At 43.6% G+C, this 21,184-nt stretch overlaps 1 protein-coding gene across 1 annotated transcript; it reads left to right on the top strand.

Annotated features, from left to right (window-relative positions):
• Window positions 1-10,472: 10,472 nt before the first annotated feature.
• Window positions 10,473-17,789, top strand: LGALSL (galectin like). Its single transcript, XM_007189736.2, has 5 exons — window positions 10,473-10,920; window positions 11,691-11,762; window positions 11,903-11,991; window positions 12,660-12,837; window positions 14,665-17,789. The coding sequence occupies exons 1-5, from the start codon at window positions 10,885-10,887 to the stop codon at window positions 14,806-14,808; spliced, it is 519 nt and encodes a 172-aa protein (XP_007189798.1). The 5' UTR covers window positions 10,473-10,884; the 3' UTR covers window positions 14,809-17,789.
• Window positions 17,790-21,184: the final 3,395 nt, after the last annotated feature.

Raw genomic sequence — 21,184 nt, 5'->3', positions numbered from 1 at the left:
AACTTATCATCCTTGGATTCCTTCCTTACCTAAGCCTGGTCTTTAGAATTAAGAAATCTAATTATGTAATGTGGGAAATGGTTTTTAAATATCTTTAAAAGATCATGTATATGTATAAGTCCAAAAACAGTGATGGAAAAAATGTTCTGTTGCCACTGGGTTTTCTCTTTCACCTCTAGGAGCAGCCTGGACCCCTTTTACCTCCTATTCTGCCCTCATGGTTCTTCACAGTGTTGGACTGTCTTCCAGACCCTCTGAAGAGCACTCGGCCGGGCCCACCCTGCTCACATATGTTAAACTCCCCTCTCCTTCTTTACCTTCTTCCCAAGGTGTCACCTGCTTTTCCCTCAGGCCCTTATCTAACTAACACCTCACTCCTGTGACTGGCAGAGCACAGAACTGGTTGGCCTTGCCCTGTATTTTATAGCCTTTCTTCCATCTATTCAATTTTCTTGCCCTAAACTCCAAAGGGGCCCTTCCTTTTCCAGGCCAACATGAGCATTTCAGCACAGGCTACCCTGTACTGGAATTCCAACCCAGTCGTTACCCCTCAGCATCTAGTCTGGATTCTTAGATTTTTACAGGCAGGATTTCATATTCAAATACAGTAGGCAACCCAAAATTATCATTCTTTTGATGTTGTTTTTAAGAAATGCACCAATACCAGGCAAACACACACACACACACACACACGCATGCACACACTACCTTAGAAAGAACTAAATAACAACCAATATTGTCACTGTTATTATTATTAGGCTATCATCAACAGTTTCTATGAAGTAATAGCTAAGACAGCATAGCTGAGCAGTTAAGAACTCTGATTCCGGAGCCACACTGCCAGGGTCAAATTTCAGCTCTGCTACCTGACCTAGTTTGGCAAGTGAACTAATTTCTCCATGCCTCAGCTTTGTCATCTGTAAAATGGGGCTAACAAAAGGGCCTACCTCTTAGGGTTGCCACGAGGGTTCAATGAGTTAATATTTGAGCGGACCCAGAGGTGCACTTCAAGGGAGAACTTGCTGCCCAGAAGCAGGGAGGATGGGAAGCAGACAAACTCCAGCTCTCAGCAACTCCAGTGTGCCTCAGCTACACAGCAGCCTTGCCCAAGGCCATGCCCTTCCTGGGGGAGCCCACATTTGGTGCCCGAATGAGGTGGGGGTAGAAAGGCAGGCCATTCCAGTCCTGTGCAGGACACTCTGACAGGCAGCACATGCCTCAAGCCCCTGCCTGGATCCCAGACTCCCTGAGCCTGTAGTGCAGTTTGACTTCTTGCTTTCTCTGCCTCCTCTTCAAAGGTGTTAATCCCTAATAAGCATCTTACACCCCAAACTCTGTCTCCACTATAGCTTCCAATGAACTCAACCCGAGACAGCATTTGTCAAGTATTTAGAAAGGTACCTGGAGCTTGGTGAACATTCTATAAGTGCTTGTTAAATAAAATTAAATAAGTAATTGGGAAAAGCAGCACCTTCATTGCTCACCCCTCTTAGAGAAGATGCTATAGTTAATGTTCAATATCAGGTTACTTTAAAGAGCCTGAGTCTATCTAATCAGGATGAGGAAACAGTAATACTGCTAATAAAGCTATTGACATTGCTATGCTTGTGCTTTGGGATTTTTTTTTTCACTATTATCTTTCCTGTACTTGATCTTACCAATTCAACTTTTCATTGCTTATAAGTAACATTTAAACTTTAGGTTCAACAACCTTGCCTAATGTCTAGGATGAATTTATATGTAACCCATATGGCATCTAGAATCAAGACTTCTCAGTGGTGGAAAGGACATCTCAGGGCAGAGTCTTTATATGTCAACCCAAAGAGGATTGTTCTCAGGCTGTGTAACAGAGGGAAATGAGTGGACTCTGGCCTTGGGACCCTGGAGTCCTCAACAGCTCTGAGGTTTTATTTCATCTGCAGATCTGTGGCTGTGCATTATTCATTCATTCATTCATTCACTCATTCATTCAGTCAATAAATCTTTGCTCCCAATTTCACTTCACTTCATGAATTAGAAAGACAAGAGTCTGCTCTCAAGGCTCTTACCCTCTGATATGGAAAGACCACACCAGGTAATAAACAAGACAATTAAAGATTGAGGTAAGATGTGGAGATGAGGATGTGCTAAAAGAACCCTGGCAGGGGCCTATATTAGAGAAGGTCTCTCACAGAAGGTGACATTTGAGTGCAGAATTTAAGAATGAGAAACCAAAAAAGTGCCTGGGGAAGCACGCTCCAGGCAGGAGGACCAGCAAGTGAAAAGACCCTGAGGAATGAGTGTGCTCGGCTGTTGGGAAAACCCCACGGAGGCCAGTATTGGCTGAAGAGTAGTGAGCAAGGGAGAGGAGTGTGGCCTCCAAGTGAAGGTGGAGAGAGAGGGCCAGACCCCAAAGGGCCTTAAAAGCCATGGAAAGGAATTAGACTTTCATCCTAAAAACCATGAGAACCCACCAGGTGATTTTAAGAAGGGTTGATGGGTACATGATTTACGTTTTTAAAAGACCATGCTGACTTAACATGAACTCAACATTGAAGAAGGGAGTTGAATTACAGTTTACAAAAGATGTGGGTACTCTCAGATTCCTTCCTGGCGATGCCTTATTTTAGCACTGTGTAGTAATTTCTAAGGGCTTTTGGGTGAACTGTGGCTGTTTTATGAGCTGCTATCAGGGCACTGAGAATAAACGACATTGTAGATTAAAACCATCCACTAGACCTAAAGAAACACTCATCCTGCCCATACTTAGAAATTCCACCCATCCTCTCTTCTCACTAAGCTCATCCCTTCTTATTTCTAATTATAGAATATCACCTGACATTGGATAATCTGTATAAATCATCTAAAGCCAACCCTTAGTTGTAGCTTCTCCAGAATAACTGTTAGCTGTATCACTTTGGCTTGAAATGGGATGACACACTTTCTGGCCTGTCCTGGCTATGGCATCAGTCTGTCAACAGTGACTAAGAGAGAAAAGGATGCATACTGGCCTCCTGAAAAACAGCAACTCCTGCGTTCCAGAGAAGGACCATTTGTAAATGCAATGTGTTTATCTGTTTTAAATTTTCTCTTTCAGTCTCGTCAGAGTCTACTCACTGAAGACATGCTGTGGAGGAGGAGCCTTCCCAGGAGGAGAGCCCAGAGCCAATGGAAGGAGTGGGGAGGAGTCTGGGCCACCAATGAAGTGGGGAAGCCTGTCCAGGGGAGAAGCTGGCATTACTGGGGAAAGTGCCCATGAGGCTGATGTGTAAAGTGGGCATAACTGGCCGGGAATCGAGTTGTGTGAGGGAAGATTCCAGACCAGTGTCAAGGAGAACACCTGTTAGCAGAGAAAGTGTCAAAGGATAAAAATTTAATACTTGTATATCTGCCTCACTCATCTAAAGAAAAGTATGAGGTTCTTCTCTTCTCTTGATGGAGTTTTTGCTGGCATTAAAATCAATGGAATCAAAAACAAGCACAGATAATGACTTTGCTTCCTCTCCCGAAGTTACTTTTATCTACTCCTGGTATTAAAATGAGGATTGGCTTTTAAGAAAAGGTGAAATTTTCCCTCCTTCCCCACTCCAACTGGCTTCACACACACACACACAAACACACACACACACATACACACACACACACACACACACCAGGCAATCTTAAAAAATCATGCCTAACACCAAACCCCCCTGAATTTATAGAGTTCCAATTAATTCTTAAGTTTAAGAGCAACACTGAGCCAACCAAGGCCAAGGTTGTGAATGAATGAAATGTGATGAGTTTAATCAGTGTAGATTACCAATTTGAACTTCTGCAATTTAAAACATTTTCTTCAACTCTTCAACTAATCTTTCTCTATGGAATAAATTAATCATTTGAACAATTCAGGCCTAAAAATTAACATGTACCAGATAAACTAAATTTAGATAGAAAATGTGTTATCTGATTGGAGGTGGAATGAAACCAGCCTCTGAATTCAAAACACTTTATTTTTATTTTCTGGGCTATGCTGCCACGTTGGCAGCAGAGCTCTTAGGCCCATTCTGAATATTGTCAGATGGAACAGGCAGTGTGCAGGCAGGAACCTACAATATGAGGAAGTAGATAGAGATGCCCTGAAGAAACTCATATGGAAAAGGTGGGCAAGTATTTTAAGTACAAATATGTGTATGGTTGTTTGGGCCTTTTTTAAGAAAGTAAAAAATGATCATAATGACAACTAAAACGGAGCCCAGCTCAATAAAGAATTGTTGAATAAATAAATGAAGTCTGTTTTCTCTGAATCTCTTTGGTTAGTCAAATTTGGATGCCAAGTTTAAATTCCCAGGTCCCTCCTGGATGGTGGTTTGTTCAGAAGCTGTCTGTGTTAATCCCTCCTCTGTGTGGTTCACCTTTTAAGAAATCTAGCAATCTGTGCCACTCGAACACATTTCCTCTAAAAATCAAATGACCACCTGGCAGCCTGCCTCCTGAGTTTTCCTGCCCGTTAGTCAGGATTTCCAGCAGACTGTTAAATCTGAATCTTCGTCTCCTTCCACGCAGCCAAGCCACACGAGTTTCCATGAAACTACCAAACTAAGAAATCCTTTATGCCACTTGACACCAAGAAAGTAAAATCACAGAGGCAATAAAAAGGAGGACTATAAACCAGCAGATGAAAACAGAAACGTCAAGCATAATGAGAAGAGTGAAATGAGGCCCGGGGCTCCGCCAGGTAGGCCTGTCCCATTCCTTACTGGTACAGGGCTGGCTGAGCACAGATCTGCCTCTTGGAATTGCTGAAAGGTAAGGCTGGAGAGGAAGCACAGAAGCACATCCTTGGCTATCAGTCCCAGCACAAAGCCCTGTATCTTAAAATATCTTTCATTCATGCTGCCAGTTCCAAAGACTGGAAGCAGAATTCTTTTGTGCTTCTTTCTGGGCGAGGACTCTTGCTACCTTCCACAGGAGTAAGCCAGCTCGGGGTGCACTCCTGCGACATCTCAGACGTGATAAAGGGCCCACAGTGACATCCCCAGGGTAGGAAGCAGTGCATACCTTTGAAGCCCTGAACTCCTCCTGGGAAATGGGCTCATTATTACCCTTTTCAGTCTGGAAGTTTTATGAAATCAATCCTTCCTGCGCTAAGTAATTAAAACGCAAGCAGGAGTCTGGTTCTAGCTTCCTCATAAATAAACTGAAAATAATGAAATGTTAGCTACTGACATTGACTGCCAAGTTTTATGGTTGTCCCCTAATTACACTGGTACAACACAAATTTTTGCATGTGTCTAAAATAATTATTTGATAACCATGACCATAGTTCCTAGAATAATTAAGAACTTTAATCATGTATTGAAATACAGAAAAATAGCTTGATAACTGTTTGCCCTCCTACCTAATGAGGTAACCAAAGAATGCTGAGTTTGTATATTTTCTGCCTACGTGAATATTTATCCTGAGCAGAAACTGGCCTGACTAAAACAATTATGGAGAGTTGAAAGCCTGACCAGCCTGTAAAATGGTGCATTATCTTTTTCCTCAAAGTGGGCTGCAGCCACCCTTTGGGGTCTGGGGCAGGGAGGGAATCAAGCCACAAGATGAACAGGGTAAACATTTAGATGCTTCAATTTTGCTGTATTTATGGGTGTGGGGAGCACATTATGTTTATATCAAAAATAAACATGGCGATACTGTTGAACAGAGTGCAAAAGTCACACAAATTTCTCAATATTACAGACATTTTGAGCTGCCAGCTACATCCACAGGGGTCCTCACAGGTCCTCCTTCATTGTAGGGGTTCTCTGTGGAACCATTTGTAAAGTGCTCCCGTAATATCAGGAAGCAATGACTTGCCAAATAAAAAGGCAAATGTTTCTGATGTGCAAGTTTCTATTCCAGATTAGATCGGATGGATTTCATATCATATATATGAGTAAGAGGAATCTTAAAGCACCTTTTAGATAACTGGTTCTCCACTGGGGGCAAGTTTTCCCCACCCCACTCAGGGACATTTGACACTTGTCAATGTCTGAGGAATTTTTGGTTGTCACCACTTCCGGGGGGCCGCTACTGGCATCTAGTGCTCAACATCCTACAACGCACAGGACAGCTCCCTACCACAAAGAATTTCTCAGCCTAAAATATCAATAGCGCTGAGGATGAGAAACCCTGCTGCTGCCAATGTGTATATATACGCAGAAAACAAGTGGTCTGAAAGTCAAAGGCAGGCCTAGGGGATCGGGGCCCACAGTCACAGTGTAAAGGAAGAGGGCACATATCTACTCGCACCAGGGCAGGAGACAAAACTAGCCTCTGGGAACAAGGGTTCAGCTGGTGACCAGACCAGGCAAAGGAGTGCGTTTAGAATTCGGGCCATGAATAGAGCTGCTGTGCAGTCTTTGCAGACTTGCTTTGGTGGGACGGTGGAAGGGGCTGCCATGCTTGTGGTCAGAGATATGCCAGCTCCTCCAGACAGCTGCCTTAATCCTCCCGATGGGAGTGACTCTCCCCGCTCAGTGCTCAGGTTGTAGATCTGAGGCCTTTATTATCTTACCCACTGCATTCTACATTGGTCCCCAGAGTGAGTTGTGAGCTTCTTCAGGACAAGACCCATGCATTTTCAAATATCTCTTCTTGGTCCAGGGTATCACAGCACCTAGCAATGCTCATAACATGGCTGCCGAATTGACGTCAATGCCATATTCTCCCCCCAGCATTAGAAATTCTGCATGCCTACATTTGAATAAAACATATTAAATGGGAAGGAGAGAAGGATGTGATCTACTATTTTCATCTGGGAAGATCATTTAGCAAAGTCTATCTTCAAAGACATGAGTATATTTCTTTTTCGATGCTGACTTTCTTTAGTCTTTTTAGTAGTTTCTAGCAGTAATACAGTTCACTGTTGCATTTCATAAAAGGGTCACAATCTTGGTTAATGTTTTTTAGACAAAAGTGCCCATAATCAAAGCCCAGAGCAAAGTTTGCCTGTCCTTCTCTCTACAACTTTTTTAAAAATTCAAGCTCTATAATTCATTTATTTGCTAATGAATTTCCCTGTCAGGGGTAGTTTGACTCTGCTCAGCTTTAATTATAACAAAAAATTCATTTAGGCTTTCTCCCTGCTCTCCATATTGAAAATGAACTATTCTATAGAATGATTGAGAAGGAACAAAGCATTTTTGGAATAAAAGGCAATTTTCCAGTTTAAAATGTTCTGGGCAGGTTCAGTACCTTCCCGTTCTTTATATTCCTAAAATGTAAGAATTTTAGGAATGTAAAGAACATCTCAAGCAATCCAAGTATCTTCTACTCCACTGACAATGTAAATCAAAGGGTTATTCTTCACCCTACAAAACCACTTATTGAAAGATTCAACCCAAGATTATTTTCATTCAGCAGCACCTACCTTCAAACCATTTAAATTTATATGGCATTTACACAGCTTTTCAGGAACCAGAGGAACTTTCTAAGAGCTAAGAAGGAATGATGAATGAGCCCAACCTCTTAATTTTGCGGTGAGGAAACTGAGGCTTAGAAGTCAATTTGAACTCTCAGAGCTATGTAATGACAACGGCTAGGACTTTTCAAGGGCGCACAGCTTCTCTTATCTTCATCATTCCTACCGTTGTCTAAGCCACCATTATATCTTGCTTGGATTGCTGCAGGAGATTCCTAAGTCCTGCTTCTACCTGCCTCCTACACACTGCCCTCCTCACAGAGACCACTCCACACAGCAGCCAGAGGGATACATCCACAACAGAAGGCAAGCTATGTCACTCCTTTGCTCAGAAACTTCCAATATCTTCCCACCTCTCCCAAGGAAAAGCCAATCTTCGCACAGTCTACATGGCTTATTCCATTTCTAATTACTTACTTCTTCCGTCACTGCACCCCAGCTGCACCCAACACTTTCTTCCCTTACTCCACCCTGGGGACTTTGCCCTTGCAGTTCCCTCTGCCAGCAACCTCTTCTTCCAGACTTCCAAATGCCTCCTCACCCCTCCCTTTAGGGGTCCTCAAACTCACTCTACCATAGGTGGCTTCCCTGATAACACTGTAAACAGCATCGCCCCACCTCCTACCTCTCTCTTTCACCTTACTTGCTTTACTATTTTTTTCTAATACTTTTACCACCTGACATATTATATATTTGTTTATTAACTGCCTTTCGCCATTAGAATGTAAGATCAACAAAAAAATCCCCACTGAGGTTCCTTAAAGAACTAAAAATAGAGTTACGATATGATCCAGCAAACCCACTCCTGGGCATATACCTGGAAAAGATAAAAACTCTAACTTGAAAAGATATATGCACCCCAATGTTCATAGCAGCACTATTTACAATAGCCAAGACATGGAAGCAACCTAAATGTCCATCAACAGATAAATGAATCAAGAAGATGTGTTATGTATATACAATGGAATATTACTCAGCCATAAAAAAAGAATGAAATAATGCCATTTGCAGTAACATGGATGGACCTAGAGATTATCATACTAAGTGAAGTAAGTCAGACAAAGACAAATATCATATGGTATCACTTATATGTGGACTCTAAGAAAAAGATACAAATGAACTTATTTATAAAACAGAAACAGACTCACAGACATAGAAAACAAATTTATGGATACCAAAGGGGAAAGGGATAGGGAGGAATAAATTAGGAATTTGGGAGTAACAGATACACACTACTATATCTAAAATAGATAAACAAGGTCCTACTGTATAGCACAGGGAACTATATTCAATAACTTGTAATAACCTAAAATGGAAAAGAATCTGAAAAAGAACAGCTGACTCACTTTGCCGTACACCTGACTCTAACACAACATTGTACATCAAATATATTTCAATTTAAAAAACTATTTTTAAATAATAATAAAGTAGAAGCACAAAAAAGAGTCCCCACTGGATTCCCCAGTGCCTGGTACATGGCAGGCCCTCGAGATGTTTGTAGATATGAAGAGTAGCGCTTACTAAGTGCCAGCTACTATGCTAAGGAAGGTACAGGAACCAATTTACCTAATCTTCCCAATAACACAAGATAGGCACTACTGTCATCACTGCTGTCATCTCTGGTTCACAGATGAAGAAACTGAGGCCCAGAGAAGTTTAGTAACACGTCCAAGATCACCCAGCTAGTCAATTGTAGAGCCAGGATTTGAACCTAGGGCACACGTTCTTTAACCACCATGATGTATTCTGTCACTCTTAGCTTAGCTAATGACAAAAAAAAAAAATACTTCAATGAGTGTCCCCTATACCAAACTCTCAGAAATTGAGATATATCAAAGTGTGCTTTCAAAATGTCAGTTGTTTCCTATGACTGCCTAACATTTTAAAATAATCAATAAGGTATGATTTTGAGCTAAGACTGGTAAACAAGAGCAAAAGTGTGAGCCGCAGTTGTGCTGCACTTCAGCCTCAAGTTCAGAGCACACAAAGGATATGATTTTGGTTTACAGGCGTGTGCAGGTAATTCTCCCTACTCAACTGAGATTACCATGATTAGCTCTGGTCCATAAAGGGAAAACTAAGACACAAAAGCCTCAGTGATGTTCCAGGCCACACAGCCAGCAACAGTGGCAGGAAGGGAGCCTCTGAGGGCCCCTCTGGGATTGCAGCAGGTCACACATGCTCCCTGCTTATTAGTATACACACCAGGGTACACACCAGGGTGATTCACACAATGGAATGTTTAAGCCAAGATGTCACCTAATAGAGGCTATGATACAGCTTTACCTGAGAAGTTACATAATCGTCCTACTGTGGAAACGCCATAAAGGAATTTGTGCCTTGGAATAAAGAGAGGTGGACCCCCTAGGAATTACTCCACAAAGGATATCAGGAGATTTTCAGTGTGAAATTCACTAGCCTAGACTGGACAGGTGACTTGTAAAAAACGGCCCAATGAAGACTTTCTGAGAGCAGTCACTGTGCCCAGTTCAATTTGGTAAGACTTAACCAGACCCCTGCCTGAGAGAGCCTCCAGGGACCCCCAGACTTGCCCATTTTTCCACAGGGGAGGGAGGTCTGTTCTGTACATCTCCTGGAATATAAAAGTCCCTACTGTGAGTCCTCTCTGCCTCTTGCTTTTAAGTCAAATATTTATTTATGCAAGCCTAGAGGCCTTTCATTATCTTTCTGCCCTAGAAAGCCGAATGAATCTTTCCTCGCTCTTTGTTGGCATTCTCTGAAAGAAATCTCGAGCTCTGGAATACCACCTCCACCTCCAATCCTCCCTTGACCTCGCCCTCCACTGTCCCACCTGCCTCAAGACATGACCTGAGAAGGAAGGCGGGGGGGGGGGGGGGGTGGCTGGAGGGGAGGGACGGTGATGTCACAGGCACCTGTCACCTGGCAGGCCCCAGCCCCACCCACCCTGCCGGCGAAGAGTGCCGACCGGGCGCCCGCCCTCCCTCACGCCCCGACCCTGGTAGGCCAGTCCCTCCCGCCCCAGCCTCCTGCCACCGTCCAATGGCTGAGGGGCAGGGCAAGCTGAGCAAGCCGCGGCAGCGCAGCCGGCTCCCCGCCCTGTTCCCGGTTCCCCAGCCGGGCTCTGGCGGCCTTTAAATGCAGCCCAGGGCCAGCACGGCGCTGCCCTCGACTCCTTTTTCCTCGGGCAGCAGCACCCCGAGGAGGAAAGCAGCCTCGACTCAGCAGCGCGGTCCGGGCTGCGGCGGCCACCTCCGACCTCTGGGCCCGCGCTGTCTTCCCGGCCCCCGCCTTCTCCTCCCCCTCCCCCCGGCCCCGCCAGCCGGGTCGACGCCGGGCCCCCGGGAGTGCACGCCCGCGCGCCCGTGTGTGTGTGCGCGCTCGAGCCAGTCTCGGACCCGCGCCCCCGCCCGGCGCAGGACCGCCTCTGAATCTCAGCCCGCGCGCCGTGTCCCACGTCCCCCGCCGTGCTGCACGAGAAGATGGCGGGGTCGGTGGCCGACAGCGATGCAGTGGTGGTGAGTGCGGCGGGCGCACGCGAGGCGCCCCCTTCCCGCAGCCTGCACGGCCCCTTCGCCGGCTCCGGCCCGGCAGAGGCCCAGCTCCGCGCCCCACGCGTGAGAAGGCGCCCCAGTACCTGGTAGCGGGAGCCGGCTGTGCGCGGCGGACGTGGGGTCCGGAGGGGTGCCCCAGCTGGAGGGCCGCTGGCTGAGGGGAGGTGTTGGGGGCGACCCGCGGGGTGGGGGTGACCGACAGCCCCCTCCGCGCCGTGCAGCCTCCAGCCAGGTGTGTGCATGTTGCACGTGTGAGTGTGCGCGTGTGTGTGTCCGGCGCGCGCGCCCCGCGGCGTTCCGGGGATTTCCCCCTTGGAGATGGGTCCGCGCCAGGGGCTCGCGAGAGAAGTTGAGCGCGGCCGCTGCACTCCAGCCATGTCCCCGAGGACAGGCCTGGGCGACAGCGGTTCCATGGGCGTTTGCGGTTGGAGAGGGGCCTTCCCTCCTCCGGCGCGGGGCTCTGGCTCCCCAGTGGGCCTCGACCTTCATTTTGATCTAGATCTGAAGGGTCTGAGGATCATCAGAGGCTTAGCTACCTGATGGAAAGGACGGGTTTTGTTCGGGGGTTTATGCGGTTATTCAGTGGGCTGTGAGGTGGGAGCCTTTGCAGAGGCTGCCTGTGTTCTATGGAGGGCTGCTGGATTCCTCCAGATCTGTGTAGGTTCTTCCCCGCTCCCTCTAACACCCCCCTCCAAAAGCTTTTGGAAAGCCAATCTGTGTGCTTCTATTTTTAGAAACTAGATGATGGGCATTTAAACAACTCCTTGGGCTCTCCAGTTCAAGCCGACGTGTACTTCCCACGACTGGTAAATGATTTTGTTCTGTGCTCTGTGTCTGCCTGTACCCTCTTCTTTCTTCTTTCCTTAGGTCAGGTCCTAAGGATCTGAGGCCTTGGCTCTTCCTTAACAGGCTGTAAACTTTCTGTTTCTCCTCTCATCCTTTGCAGATCGTGCCATTTTGTGGGCACATTAAAGGTGGCATGAGACCAGGCAAGAAGGTATTAGTGATGGGCATCGTAGACCTCAACCCTGAGAGGTAAGGCAGAGTTCTTGTCACCTAGACCTATCAGGCAGTTACAAGGTCCTGCCCACTCCTGTTGTGGTTTACTGCCCCTCCTCTTCCCACCCCTGTGGCCAGTGTTGCTAGTTTGAAGTGCCAAGAAAGTACTATGTTCCCATGAAAAGAATGTGTATGAATCCCAGCCATCATTTCTCTAGACAGCTATTTATATCAGAGATTATAAATATAGACCCACATCATTTTCTATTTGACCCTTAGGGAGGCTAAAGGATTTTTTTTTTTTTCCCGAAACATGGTGTTTGGAGTAAGAACTATCAATATAAATGAGAACCAAACTTTACAAGACATTGTTTCCCCTGGTCAATTAATGGGGCTGTTTTTGAGTCTTCTGAAATGGATTAAGACACAGATGTATGGGCAGTTTGGGGTATATGAAATGTCTGCAGTTAGTTATTTTCATCTCCACTGAAGTTTTCACCAGGGCCTCCTCTGGGTAACAAAATAAACCAGTTTTTGTAATCCTATTTCTCCATAGTCTAAACCCCCCAACGCCCGCCCCTGTATGAAGAGTAGTGGCCCATTAAAAGCTGACAAATCCAAAGAAGAAGAAGGAAATGGGAGCCTGGGTCATTGTTAATGTTGTTTTGCTCAACCATGAATAAATGAGATGATTTTCTTTTCAGCTTTGCCATCAGCTTGACCTGTGGTGATTCGGAGGATCCTCCCGCCGATGTGGCAATTGAACTCAAAGCTGTGTTCACAGACCGGCAGCTACTCAGAAATTCTTGTATATCTGGGGAAAGGGGTGAAGAACAGTCAACGATCCCTTACTTCCCATTCATCCCAGACCAACCATTCAGGGTGAGTGCCTCGAGTGCTTCCGCTCCAACCACTGGCAGGATGGTGATGTTAAAGAACACTTTAAGCAGCCAGGATTTTTGCAATTCTACTCAGCCAATACGTGTAAATAAACCCATATTTACATGTCTAGATTGTTAAAAATAAATACTTTTCTATGTAGTATTTAACATAATACTAGGCATATAATAGACACCTGTCCCAAAATATCTGTTTGATTAATAAATAATAATAAGTATCTAGAATTTTCCTCATTTTTTTCTCAGCCTTTAAGTAGCACCAAACCATATCAGTTATGTCTTTTTTTAAGAATCTAGTGATTATCATTTTATTTTCTCTTGTTCCCTTTGCTAGTGAGGACTAGTCATGTCCTTGTTTCCCTCTCTGGGTTAAGTAGCGTCAGTCTGTTTCACTGTCACAGTCTCTGTGGCTGACAGATTCCTTCCCTCGGGCCTGGATGAGTATAGATTTGCTCCCCACTATCTGTCAGGCAGGAAGCACAGCCCAAACTTCCATTTCAATCAAGCAGCATTAGCAGCACCTTCCTCTATGAAGGACAATGCCAAGTAAGAGATGCAAGTCAGTAATGTGTTAGGAAAGAATTTACTGACATGTCAGACCTGGTGATGAAGTGTCTATGTTACACCTTGTTAACGTACATCACAATAATGACAACCCAGTTAAAAGCTCCCTGTTGCATAAACACCTAACAAAGCAGAACTACCCTTAACCTGTTGCTCCTCATCTAAAAATTTACAAGGGCCTATGAATAAGTCATAATTTTTCTTCCCATCTTACAGTCTGGGGGGAAAACAAGAATCCATGACTGTCACATCAATGATAGACTAATTGCCATTCTAATTGTAGCCTGGGGAAGACACCCCTACCCTTCTCTAGAATGGTAATGACCCTGAGGCTCCCCTGAACTGTGACAGTTTCTTACTGGTGAATCTTAATGCAGAGCTCATGAGTGTGAGTAACCAAAGCTTCTGCCAGGAGGAATAGTGCTCCCCAACAACAAAACTGAAATGAAATCACCCCTTCTTGGTGATACAATTTTAGTAATAATACGAATTAAATGTGACTAATATCACATACGGAGTCTCTCCTTGCATGATGAACACAAATGCTTTTAATATATACATAGCACAGAACCAGTGATTAAACTCTATGGTGAATTACTTAAGTTAAAAAAAAAGAGGAAGAAAAAGCTTTTACCATATGGAATCAGTATTTCTGTTTGGCTTAACAAAGCCTTGTTAATTACACATCCTTGGTCGAATGGTAATTACTGCGTAACCTTCTCTCTGCTTAGTGTTTAGGGGTGTCTAGACTATTATCACATGCTACTAATGGGTACCAGTTCTGCTTTGTGAGGGGCTTCTCTGAAGGTGGCATAGAATTGTTCAGGGGATGAGGATGGAGGCATTAAGTGCCATATAAATAAATCTCTGCCACTTTACATCACTTTCTGGCATGCAAGGAGAAGGGAGAAATAGTAAAGCAATTTTAAATCTTTAAAGGACATTGAATAGTGTAGAGCAATGCTTCACAAAGTGTGTTCCTTATTCTAGCAACACCAGCATCAACTTGGAACTTGATGGAAAAGCACATTCTTAGACCTTACACTAGCCCTACTAAATGGAAATTTTGGTGGGTGGAGTCCAGCAGTCTGTGTTCTAACACGCCTTCTGTATGATCCCAGTGCACTCCCGTGTTTGAGAACCACTGAGGATGTTGCCTTTCTCCAAAATGAAGTACTGTTTGTTCGTTTTCCCCAGCAGGGTTCATTGAAATTATGAACTGAGGTTATTATTTTGTTTCTTGCAGGTGGAAATCCTTTGTGAGCACCCACGTTTCAGAGTGTTTGTGGATGGACACCAACTTTTTGATTTTTACCACCGCATTCAAACGTTATCTGCAATCGACACCATAAGGATAAACGGAGACCTCCAGATCACTAAGCTTGGCTGATGTTGTTTAAACCACGTCTGTTTCAGATAGCATCAGGTGCCACAACTATATGACTGTTGGTCTGGAAGAAGTGTCCTAGCAAGATCTGAAGACTTAAAAAAAAACAAAAACGAAAAGGGAAACTTCACCGTCTCTTCTTTCTGTGCAGTTTAAACCCAAAATGACTTCAACGGTGGTTTGCCCTTAGGAAGCTGTCGGAACAAAGACACCGAGCCATTATTTCCAGAACAAAGTAATACAGTTATGCTGGATTTTATTCAGACTAAACTGAACTGGACTTGTGATTTGGTAGTAAGTTATTCATCTTTTCAAAGCAAGGTGATGTTTAGAACAAAAGTGCTAAAGACTTAAAACAACAACAACAAAGACGGTACACAGAAGTCAACTCATTTCTGCACTGAAGTGGAATTGTGTAGCACAACCGACATTTTAGTCAGGGTATTTAACATAGAATGTAGGTTGTTCAAGGTTTGTTTTGTTTTGTTTTGTTTTGTTGCACAGCATAATGTTAATTCAGATTTTTAAAGCTTTCTTGTAGTTATTTATTTCTACTCAGTGTATGTATTAGAGAATGATTAATGTCTCAAGAACAGCAAGTTGTGAACTTTTGAATGTACAATTATCTTAGGTCTTAGGGGGAAAATTACCTATTACAATCATGATAAAGGTGAATTTCTACCTTAAAGAGTTGAGTCTTATCGTCCATACCCCTAAACGTAGGATATCTTGATATAAATTGCTGTTAAGTGCTTTTGGGAAAACTTTGCAATGTTTCGTAAGACTGCTTTTCAAGTTATTGAGGATTATTTACATTGCTTTTTCTCCTTACTGTGAATTAGCACAGTATTGGCTTCCTTAGGACTAACTACTTTTCCCTAGACCTACAGAATAGCTCATTAAGTTGTTATTAAGCTAATTGAAAACACGTAAGAGGTGATTGCATAGACAATTTTTAAATGACTATTATATAAACTTTTAAAAGTGTAGTATGAAAATGATTCTGGAATGCAGTGGAAAGCAGAAGCAAATGGCCCCAAATAACTTACCCGGAAATAATTTATATCAACTTAAGCTGTTAGCTCATTGTATCACTTTTATTATGTGACCCTCACTGATATCCCTAAGCAATGCCTTTGGAGCTTCAGAGTAGAGGACGCTTCCTACTGTGTTGGCTCTGCTGAGATATTAGGATAAGGCAGGATCCAAATTAGGAAATGATCCAGTTAGTTTATCTGAAAAATTAACTCCCAGGACTCTAGGTCTTTGAGTCCAGCCAATAGTGTGAATGCTTCCAATTAAGCTTTAGGTGTTTCCCTGTACTTGTGGAACTGGTTAGACAGCAGGGAGTCTCCAGGAGAAGCCTGCAGTGATACAGATGTCACCGCACAGCAAGGGATGGTTGGAGTCCTGGGTGCTGGATTTCACAAACTGCACTGGCCCTGGAGAGAAGGACCCTTGGCATTGCTTTGGTCAGCTGGTGGGGAGAAGAGGGGGTGCTGGGGTGGGGTGTGTATTTATATATAATTTAGGTTTTGTCTGTAGAGCATACTGTGTCTTGTTATGACAAGTCCTTCTCCTGCTTTGCTTTTGAGTTTTTTTACACAACATGCAGAGGCACTGAAGTGGCCATGTCATATTCATGTGTCGAGAATGTAGACAGTGTTTCAGTACCAAAGTCTAAGAAAAAGCAAACTAAAATCATGAATTTTTTATAGGTGATATATTTGGATTCTTCTCAACTTTTAAACTGTTTAGCACAGTTCCATTGTGTTATATAAGAAGATGCTTTATCCAACAAGGCTGGCTGAGCATTGAAAAGCTTTATGTACCAGCTGAGTTAAGCAGCCATATTCAGCCAGGAGGGCTGTTCTGTGGCTCTGGCTATTTTTGAGCCTGTGATTAACTTGTAGAGCCACTAGGTTTTGACGTGTGTTTGTAGAGAGACTTAGAGGGCACCCTGAAATACATTGGTAGGGGTTTTGATTCTCCTTATGGTGGAAGACCCCCACAGGAGGTTTCCTTTGAGTGGCCATCCATTCCCACCCACTGCATAATTCAGCAGAAACTAGAGGAGTTGGGAGTGTTAACTGTTTGGAACTGACACTGTTCTCTCTACCTATCAGCTAACTGGTTAGCAGCCAAGCCCTTAGGCAGCCTAGTGTAAAGATTCACTGTTAACCCTTCGTTTCTGTATGGGGTCAGTGGGAACCTCTTGGTTAAGCCTACTGGAATTAATCTAAATGATGTGATGATTTGATTCAGGTATAGTTAAATTAGCAAGGGGCTAATCCAGCTGTACTAATCATTAGCTGTAAACTGGAAACAATGTTCACATCCTCTCATCAACATGTGAGGTCTAAGGTGGGAATTCAGGATGGAAAGTGCAATTTTAAGCTTCACAGGAAAGTATTTGGGTATGTAAGGTGTTATTTCTGACCAGAGCCCTAATTTTGCAATATGACCAAAACCAAGGAACATAAATAACAATCAGGCTCTGGGGGAATAATAGGCAGGCTTTAGACAATCTGTTCATTTCTGCATCAAAATTGGAGTGAATGTATATATCTACTTAAAAGTTAATAGAAGTGACTTCTACTTTCTGGGCTATCTCAGAATTGTCTTAAATTTTTTTTTTTTAATTTGAGACCCCATTTCATATCTTGCCAACCTCAGTTCAAAACCTCCTAAGAGATGACTCTTAGAATTGTTGGTGATTTGTTAAAATGGCAAATCCTTTCATTTGTATTAAAAAGCAAATATCCAAAAAGAGGGAGAGAGCCCTGTTGCCTTGCGAGAAACAGCCTTGGCATTTCCCAGCTACATTATTAATGTAGAAATAATGTTCCTATGATGACATATTTTCAAAGAAACACTTTCTTATTTACTGCGTGGTGTAAAATGTTGCTAAATGTGTTCTTAACATTATTATGTCACTGCTGGAAGTTATTTGCACTATAATAAAGGAATTTTCTACAAAATGGTTTCCAGTTTATAAGGTGCTAAATTTGGCATGGGGTGTAATGTACTTAGCATGGACCGTGTGGTAGAGCAATCCTCCCTCACTTTCACGCACACACTCCAAGACCACTTGTTTGTGTGTTGCCAACATTAATAAACTGATCAAGGGAAGGAAAGTGTCTGAGGGCCCTCAGAGACCTAATGAGTTCATGTTGTGTGTGCAATGGGTTCTTTTAAAATATAATTTGCATACAGTAAATACACATTTTTCTTGGTGTGCAGTTTTACGAGTTTTAACACATGCATAGATCCACATAACAATCACCTCAATCAGGATGTAGAATCCTTCCATCACCCCCCAAAAATTCCCTTGTGCTACCCCTTTGTAGTTAAACTTGCCCCCCACTCCTAGCCCTAATCAGGCAACCACTGATCCATTCCACCTGCCTGTAGTTTTGCCTTTTCCTGAATGTCATTTAAAGAGAATTATACCGTATATAATCCTTGGAGATTGGCTTCTGGCATAATGCATTTGAGATTCATATTGTGTGTATCAAGTTTTTCCTTTTTATTGCTGAGTAGTATTCCATTGTTTGGATGTACCAGTTTCTTCATTCACCTGTTAAGAATGCAGTCGGTTCTTAATAAATCATTAATGTAGTCTTATTAGAACAGTGTATATACAAAAGCAAGATTGCATTTCTCTTGCCTTCTCTTCCCTGTGGTTTGAATGATTAGGAAGGAAACTTGATCCCTTAGCTATTTTGACTACAAATAAAACTGGCTTATAGAATTTTGCCTAGCTTCAGTTATGGGTGGTTTAGCGGAGATAATTTTCTCAATATGCTGGATTTAGGGTACCTACTTATACCTTAGTTGGTTTTATTAATCCTTTCCTTTATTTTTTTTTCATTTTTTTAAAATTTTATTTATTTTTTTTTTATTTATGGCTGTGTTGGGTCTTCGTTTCTGTGCGAGGGCTTTCTCCAGTTGCGGCAAGTGGGGGCCACTCTTCATCGCGGTGCACGGGCCTCTCACCATCGCGGCCTCTCCTTTTGCGGAGCACAAGCTCCAGACGCGCAGGCTCAGTAGTTGTGGCTCATGGGCCTAGTTGCTCCGCGGCATGTGGGATCCTCCCAGACCAGGGCTCGAACCCGTGTCCCCTGCATTGGCAGGCAGACTCTCAACCACTGCGCCCCCAGGGAAGCCTCATTTTTATTTTTTAAGGATGCAAATCTGTGAGACCAGTCTTTGTCACAGCTTTTGCAGTGAAGTATAGGCAGGGAAAGGCCTGTCAAAGTGGGGACAATTTGCTTAGGCTGTTGGGCAGAGATAGGAGAGCTTCCCCTGCCCCTGTGGGATATAACATTATACTTGTCCTATGACAGCATTTTGAATTAGACAGTCTGGAAGATATGTATAACTGGAGCCTCCGAGTGCCACAAACACTTAGGACCTTCATTCATTCAGCAGGTTTTTTTTTTTTTTTTTTCAGCAGGTATTTTTTGAGCTCTGTCAATTGCCGTTCTAGGTACTTGGATACATCAGTGAGTAAAACAGACTCTGGTGCTTTTAAACTTTAGTGTGCTTAAGAATCACCCAGGAGTAGAAGTCCAATCTCACCCAGGGAAATTATGTTTCAGTAGGTCTGGAGAAGGTCTCAGGAGTTTGTATTTTTAAGAAACACCCTGTATGGTGTTGGTGGTCCCAGATCCCAAATTAAGAAGCTCTGCCTTTGGGAATTCCAAAAACATTCGCTGAATCAAACTTGAATTGTGCCACGCTGTGCAATTCTGATCTGTAGATATCTTTCTGTGGAAATTTCATTTCAACACTGGGGCATCCTGCTCTGCCAAAAAACAATCATGCAACTTTCATTATAACTTTACAGCTAAGTGTCTTCACCCCTGATGTAACCTCTCCTCACTCCTGCCCCTACCTCAATACAAACACTGTAGTAAAAGGAAGTGCCTTTCAATCGAGTTTTGTAAAAAATCCTCCTTATTGGGGTTGGTTTAGGACCTCAGTAGAACCCTGACACCTATTGTAAGCAGTGGATTCTCTGAGGAAGATTAAGGTTCTGGGGGAAGCCTGCCTTACTTCTTGGTAAGCATTTCAATTAGTTATTCATTTGCAGAATCGCCACGGTGGGTCCCAAATGTTCTATAAGGCAAATACACAAGGTGGCTTATAACTTGTGAAGAGGGCAGAGGGCAAGTGGTTATGGCCCAAATGAGCTTTTCACAGCATTTTGGAAATGAATTTCAAGTCTTCCTTTCACTAAATGCAGCTGAGTTTGTACAAGGTACTGCATGCCTAACTTGCTTCCTAATCACCATATTGATTTCACAATGATTTTTTTCCTAAAAAAGAAAAAGTCTCCTGCAAAAGGCAAAGAACTGCCTTGAAAGGCATATATTTCATAATGAATTTAAATGGGTATATACAAGGTGCCGAAGCAATATTCAACCGAGAGAGAGAGAAGGGGAAGAAATAGCCGTTGACGCTTTCTCTTGCTTGGATATACACTTCCATCTCCCAGGGAAAGATGATGGTGACTAGGTGAGCAAACACAGAAGGTAAGGAGGCAACAACACAGACAGTTCTAAATAATGGGCCCTGGGAAGTGGCAAGCCAGCCACAGGCCTTGGGGATGATGTGGGGTTTTGGGGACCTTCCAAGCTTTCATGAGGAAGAACAAAAATAAACATTTGCCAGTAACTCCAGCACCTCCCTTTCTGTCAGTATTCCGTCATTAATTCTAAAATGACAGATGCAAATAATCAAAGCTTACCTGAACAGTTGGTCTTGAAAGGGGAAGAAGAGAAGCAGTGAGGCTGTGATAAGGTGAGAAGGAAGAGGCACCTGGGCCTCAGGGATTTGTTGTGTGTGTTCAGGCAGGCATTTTATTTTTATTTATTTATAAATTTTATTTATTTATTTTTGCCTGCGTTGGGTCTTCGTTGCTGCGCGCAGGCTTTCTCTAGTTGTGGTGAGTGGAGGCTACTCTTGGTTTCGGTGCACAGGCTTCTCACTGAGGTGGCTTCTTTTGCTGCGGAGCACGGGCTCTAGGCGTGCGGGCTCAATAGTTGTGGCATGCGGACTCAGGAGTTGTGGCGCACAGGCTTAGTTGCTCCGCAGCATGTGAGACTTTCTGGACCAAAGCTCGAACTCATGTCCCCTGCATTGGCAGGCAGATTCTTAACCACTGTGCCACCAGGGAAGTCCCAGGTGGGCACTCTAAATCTCCAGTCTAAATTTGCCTCCCGTGGGAAATGGAAATAATGAAACTTGTGACGCTGTGTTTGGAGAGCCATAGGTGACAACGGAGTAAAACATTTCTTACAGCTGATAAGGCCAAAGTTAAAATAATCATGATACCAATTTCTACAATAATCTTCCATGATTTTGTAATGAA

The sequence above is a fragment of the Balaenoptera acutorostrata genome, chromosome 12 (genome assembly GCF_949987535.1).
Source record: "Balaenoptera acutorostrata chromosome 12, mBalAcu1.1, whole genome shotgun sequence".
Lineage (NCBI taxonomy): Eukaryota > Metazoa > Chordata > Mammalia > Artiodactyla > Balaenopteridae > Balaenoptera > Balaenoptera acutorostrata.
Note: the sequence above shows the minus strand (reverse complement) of the source record. Positions and strands in the feature narration are given on the sequence as shown.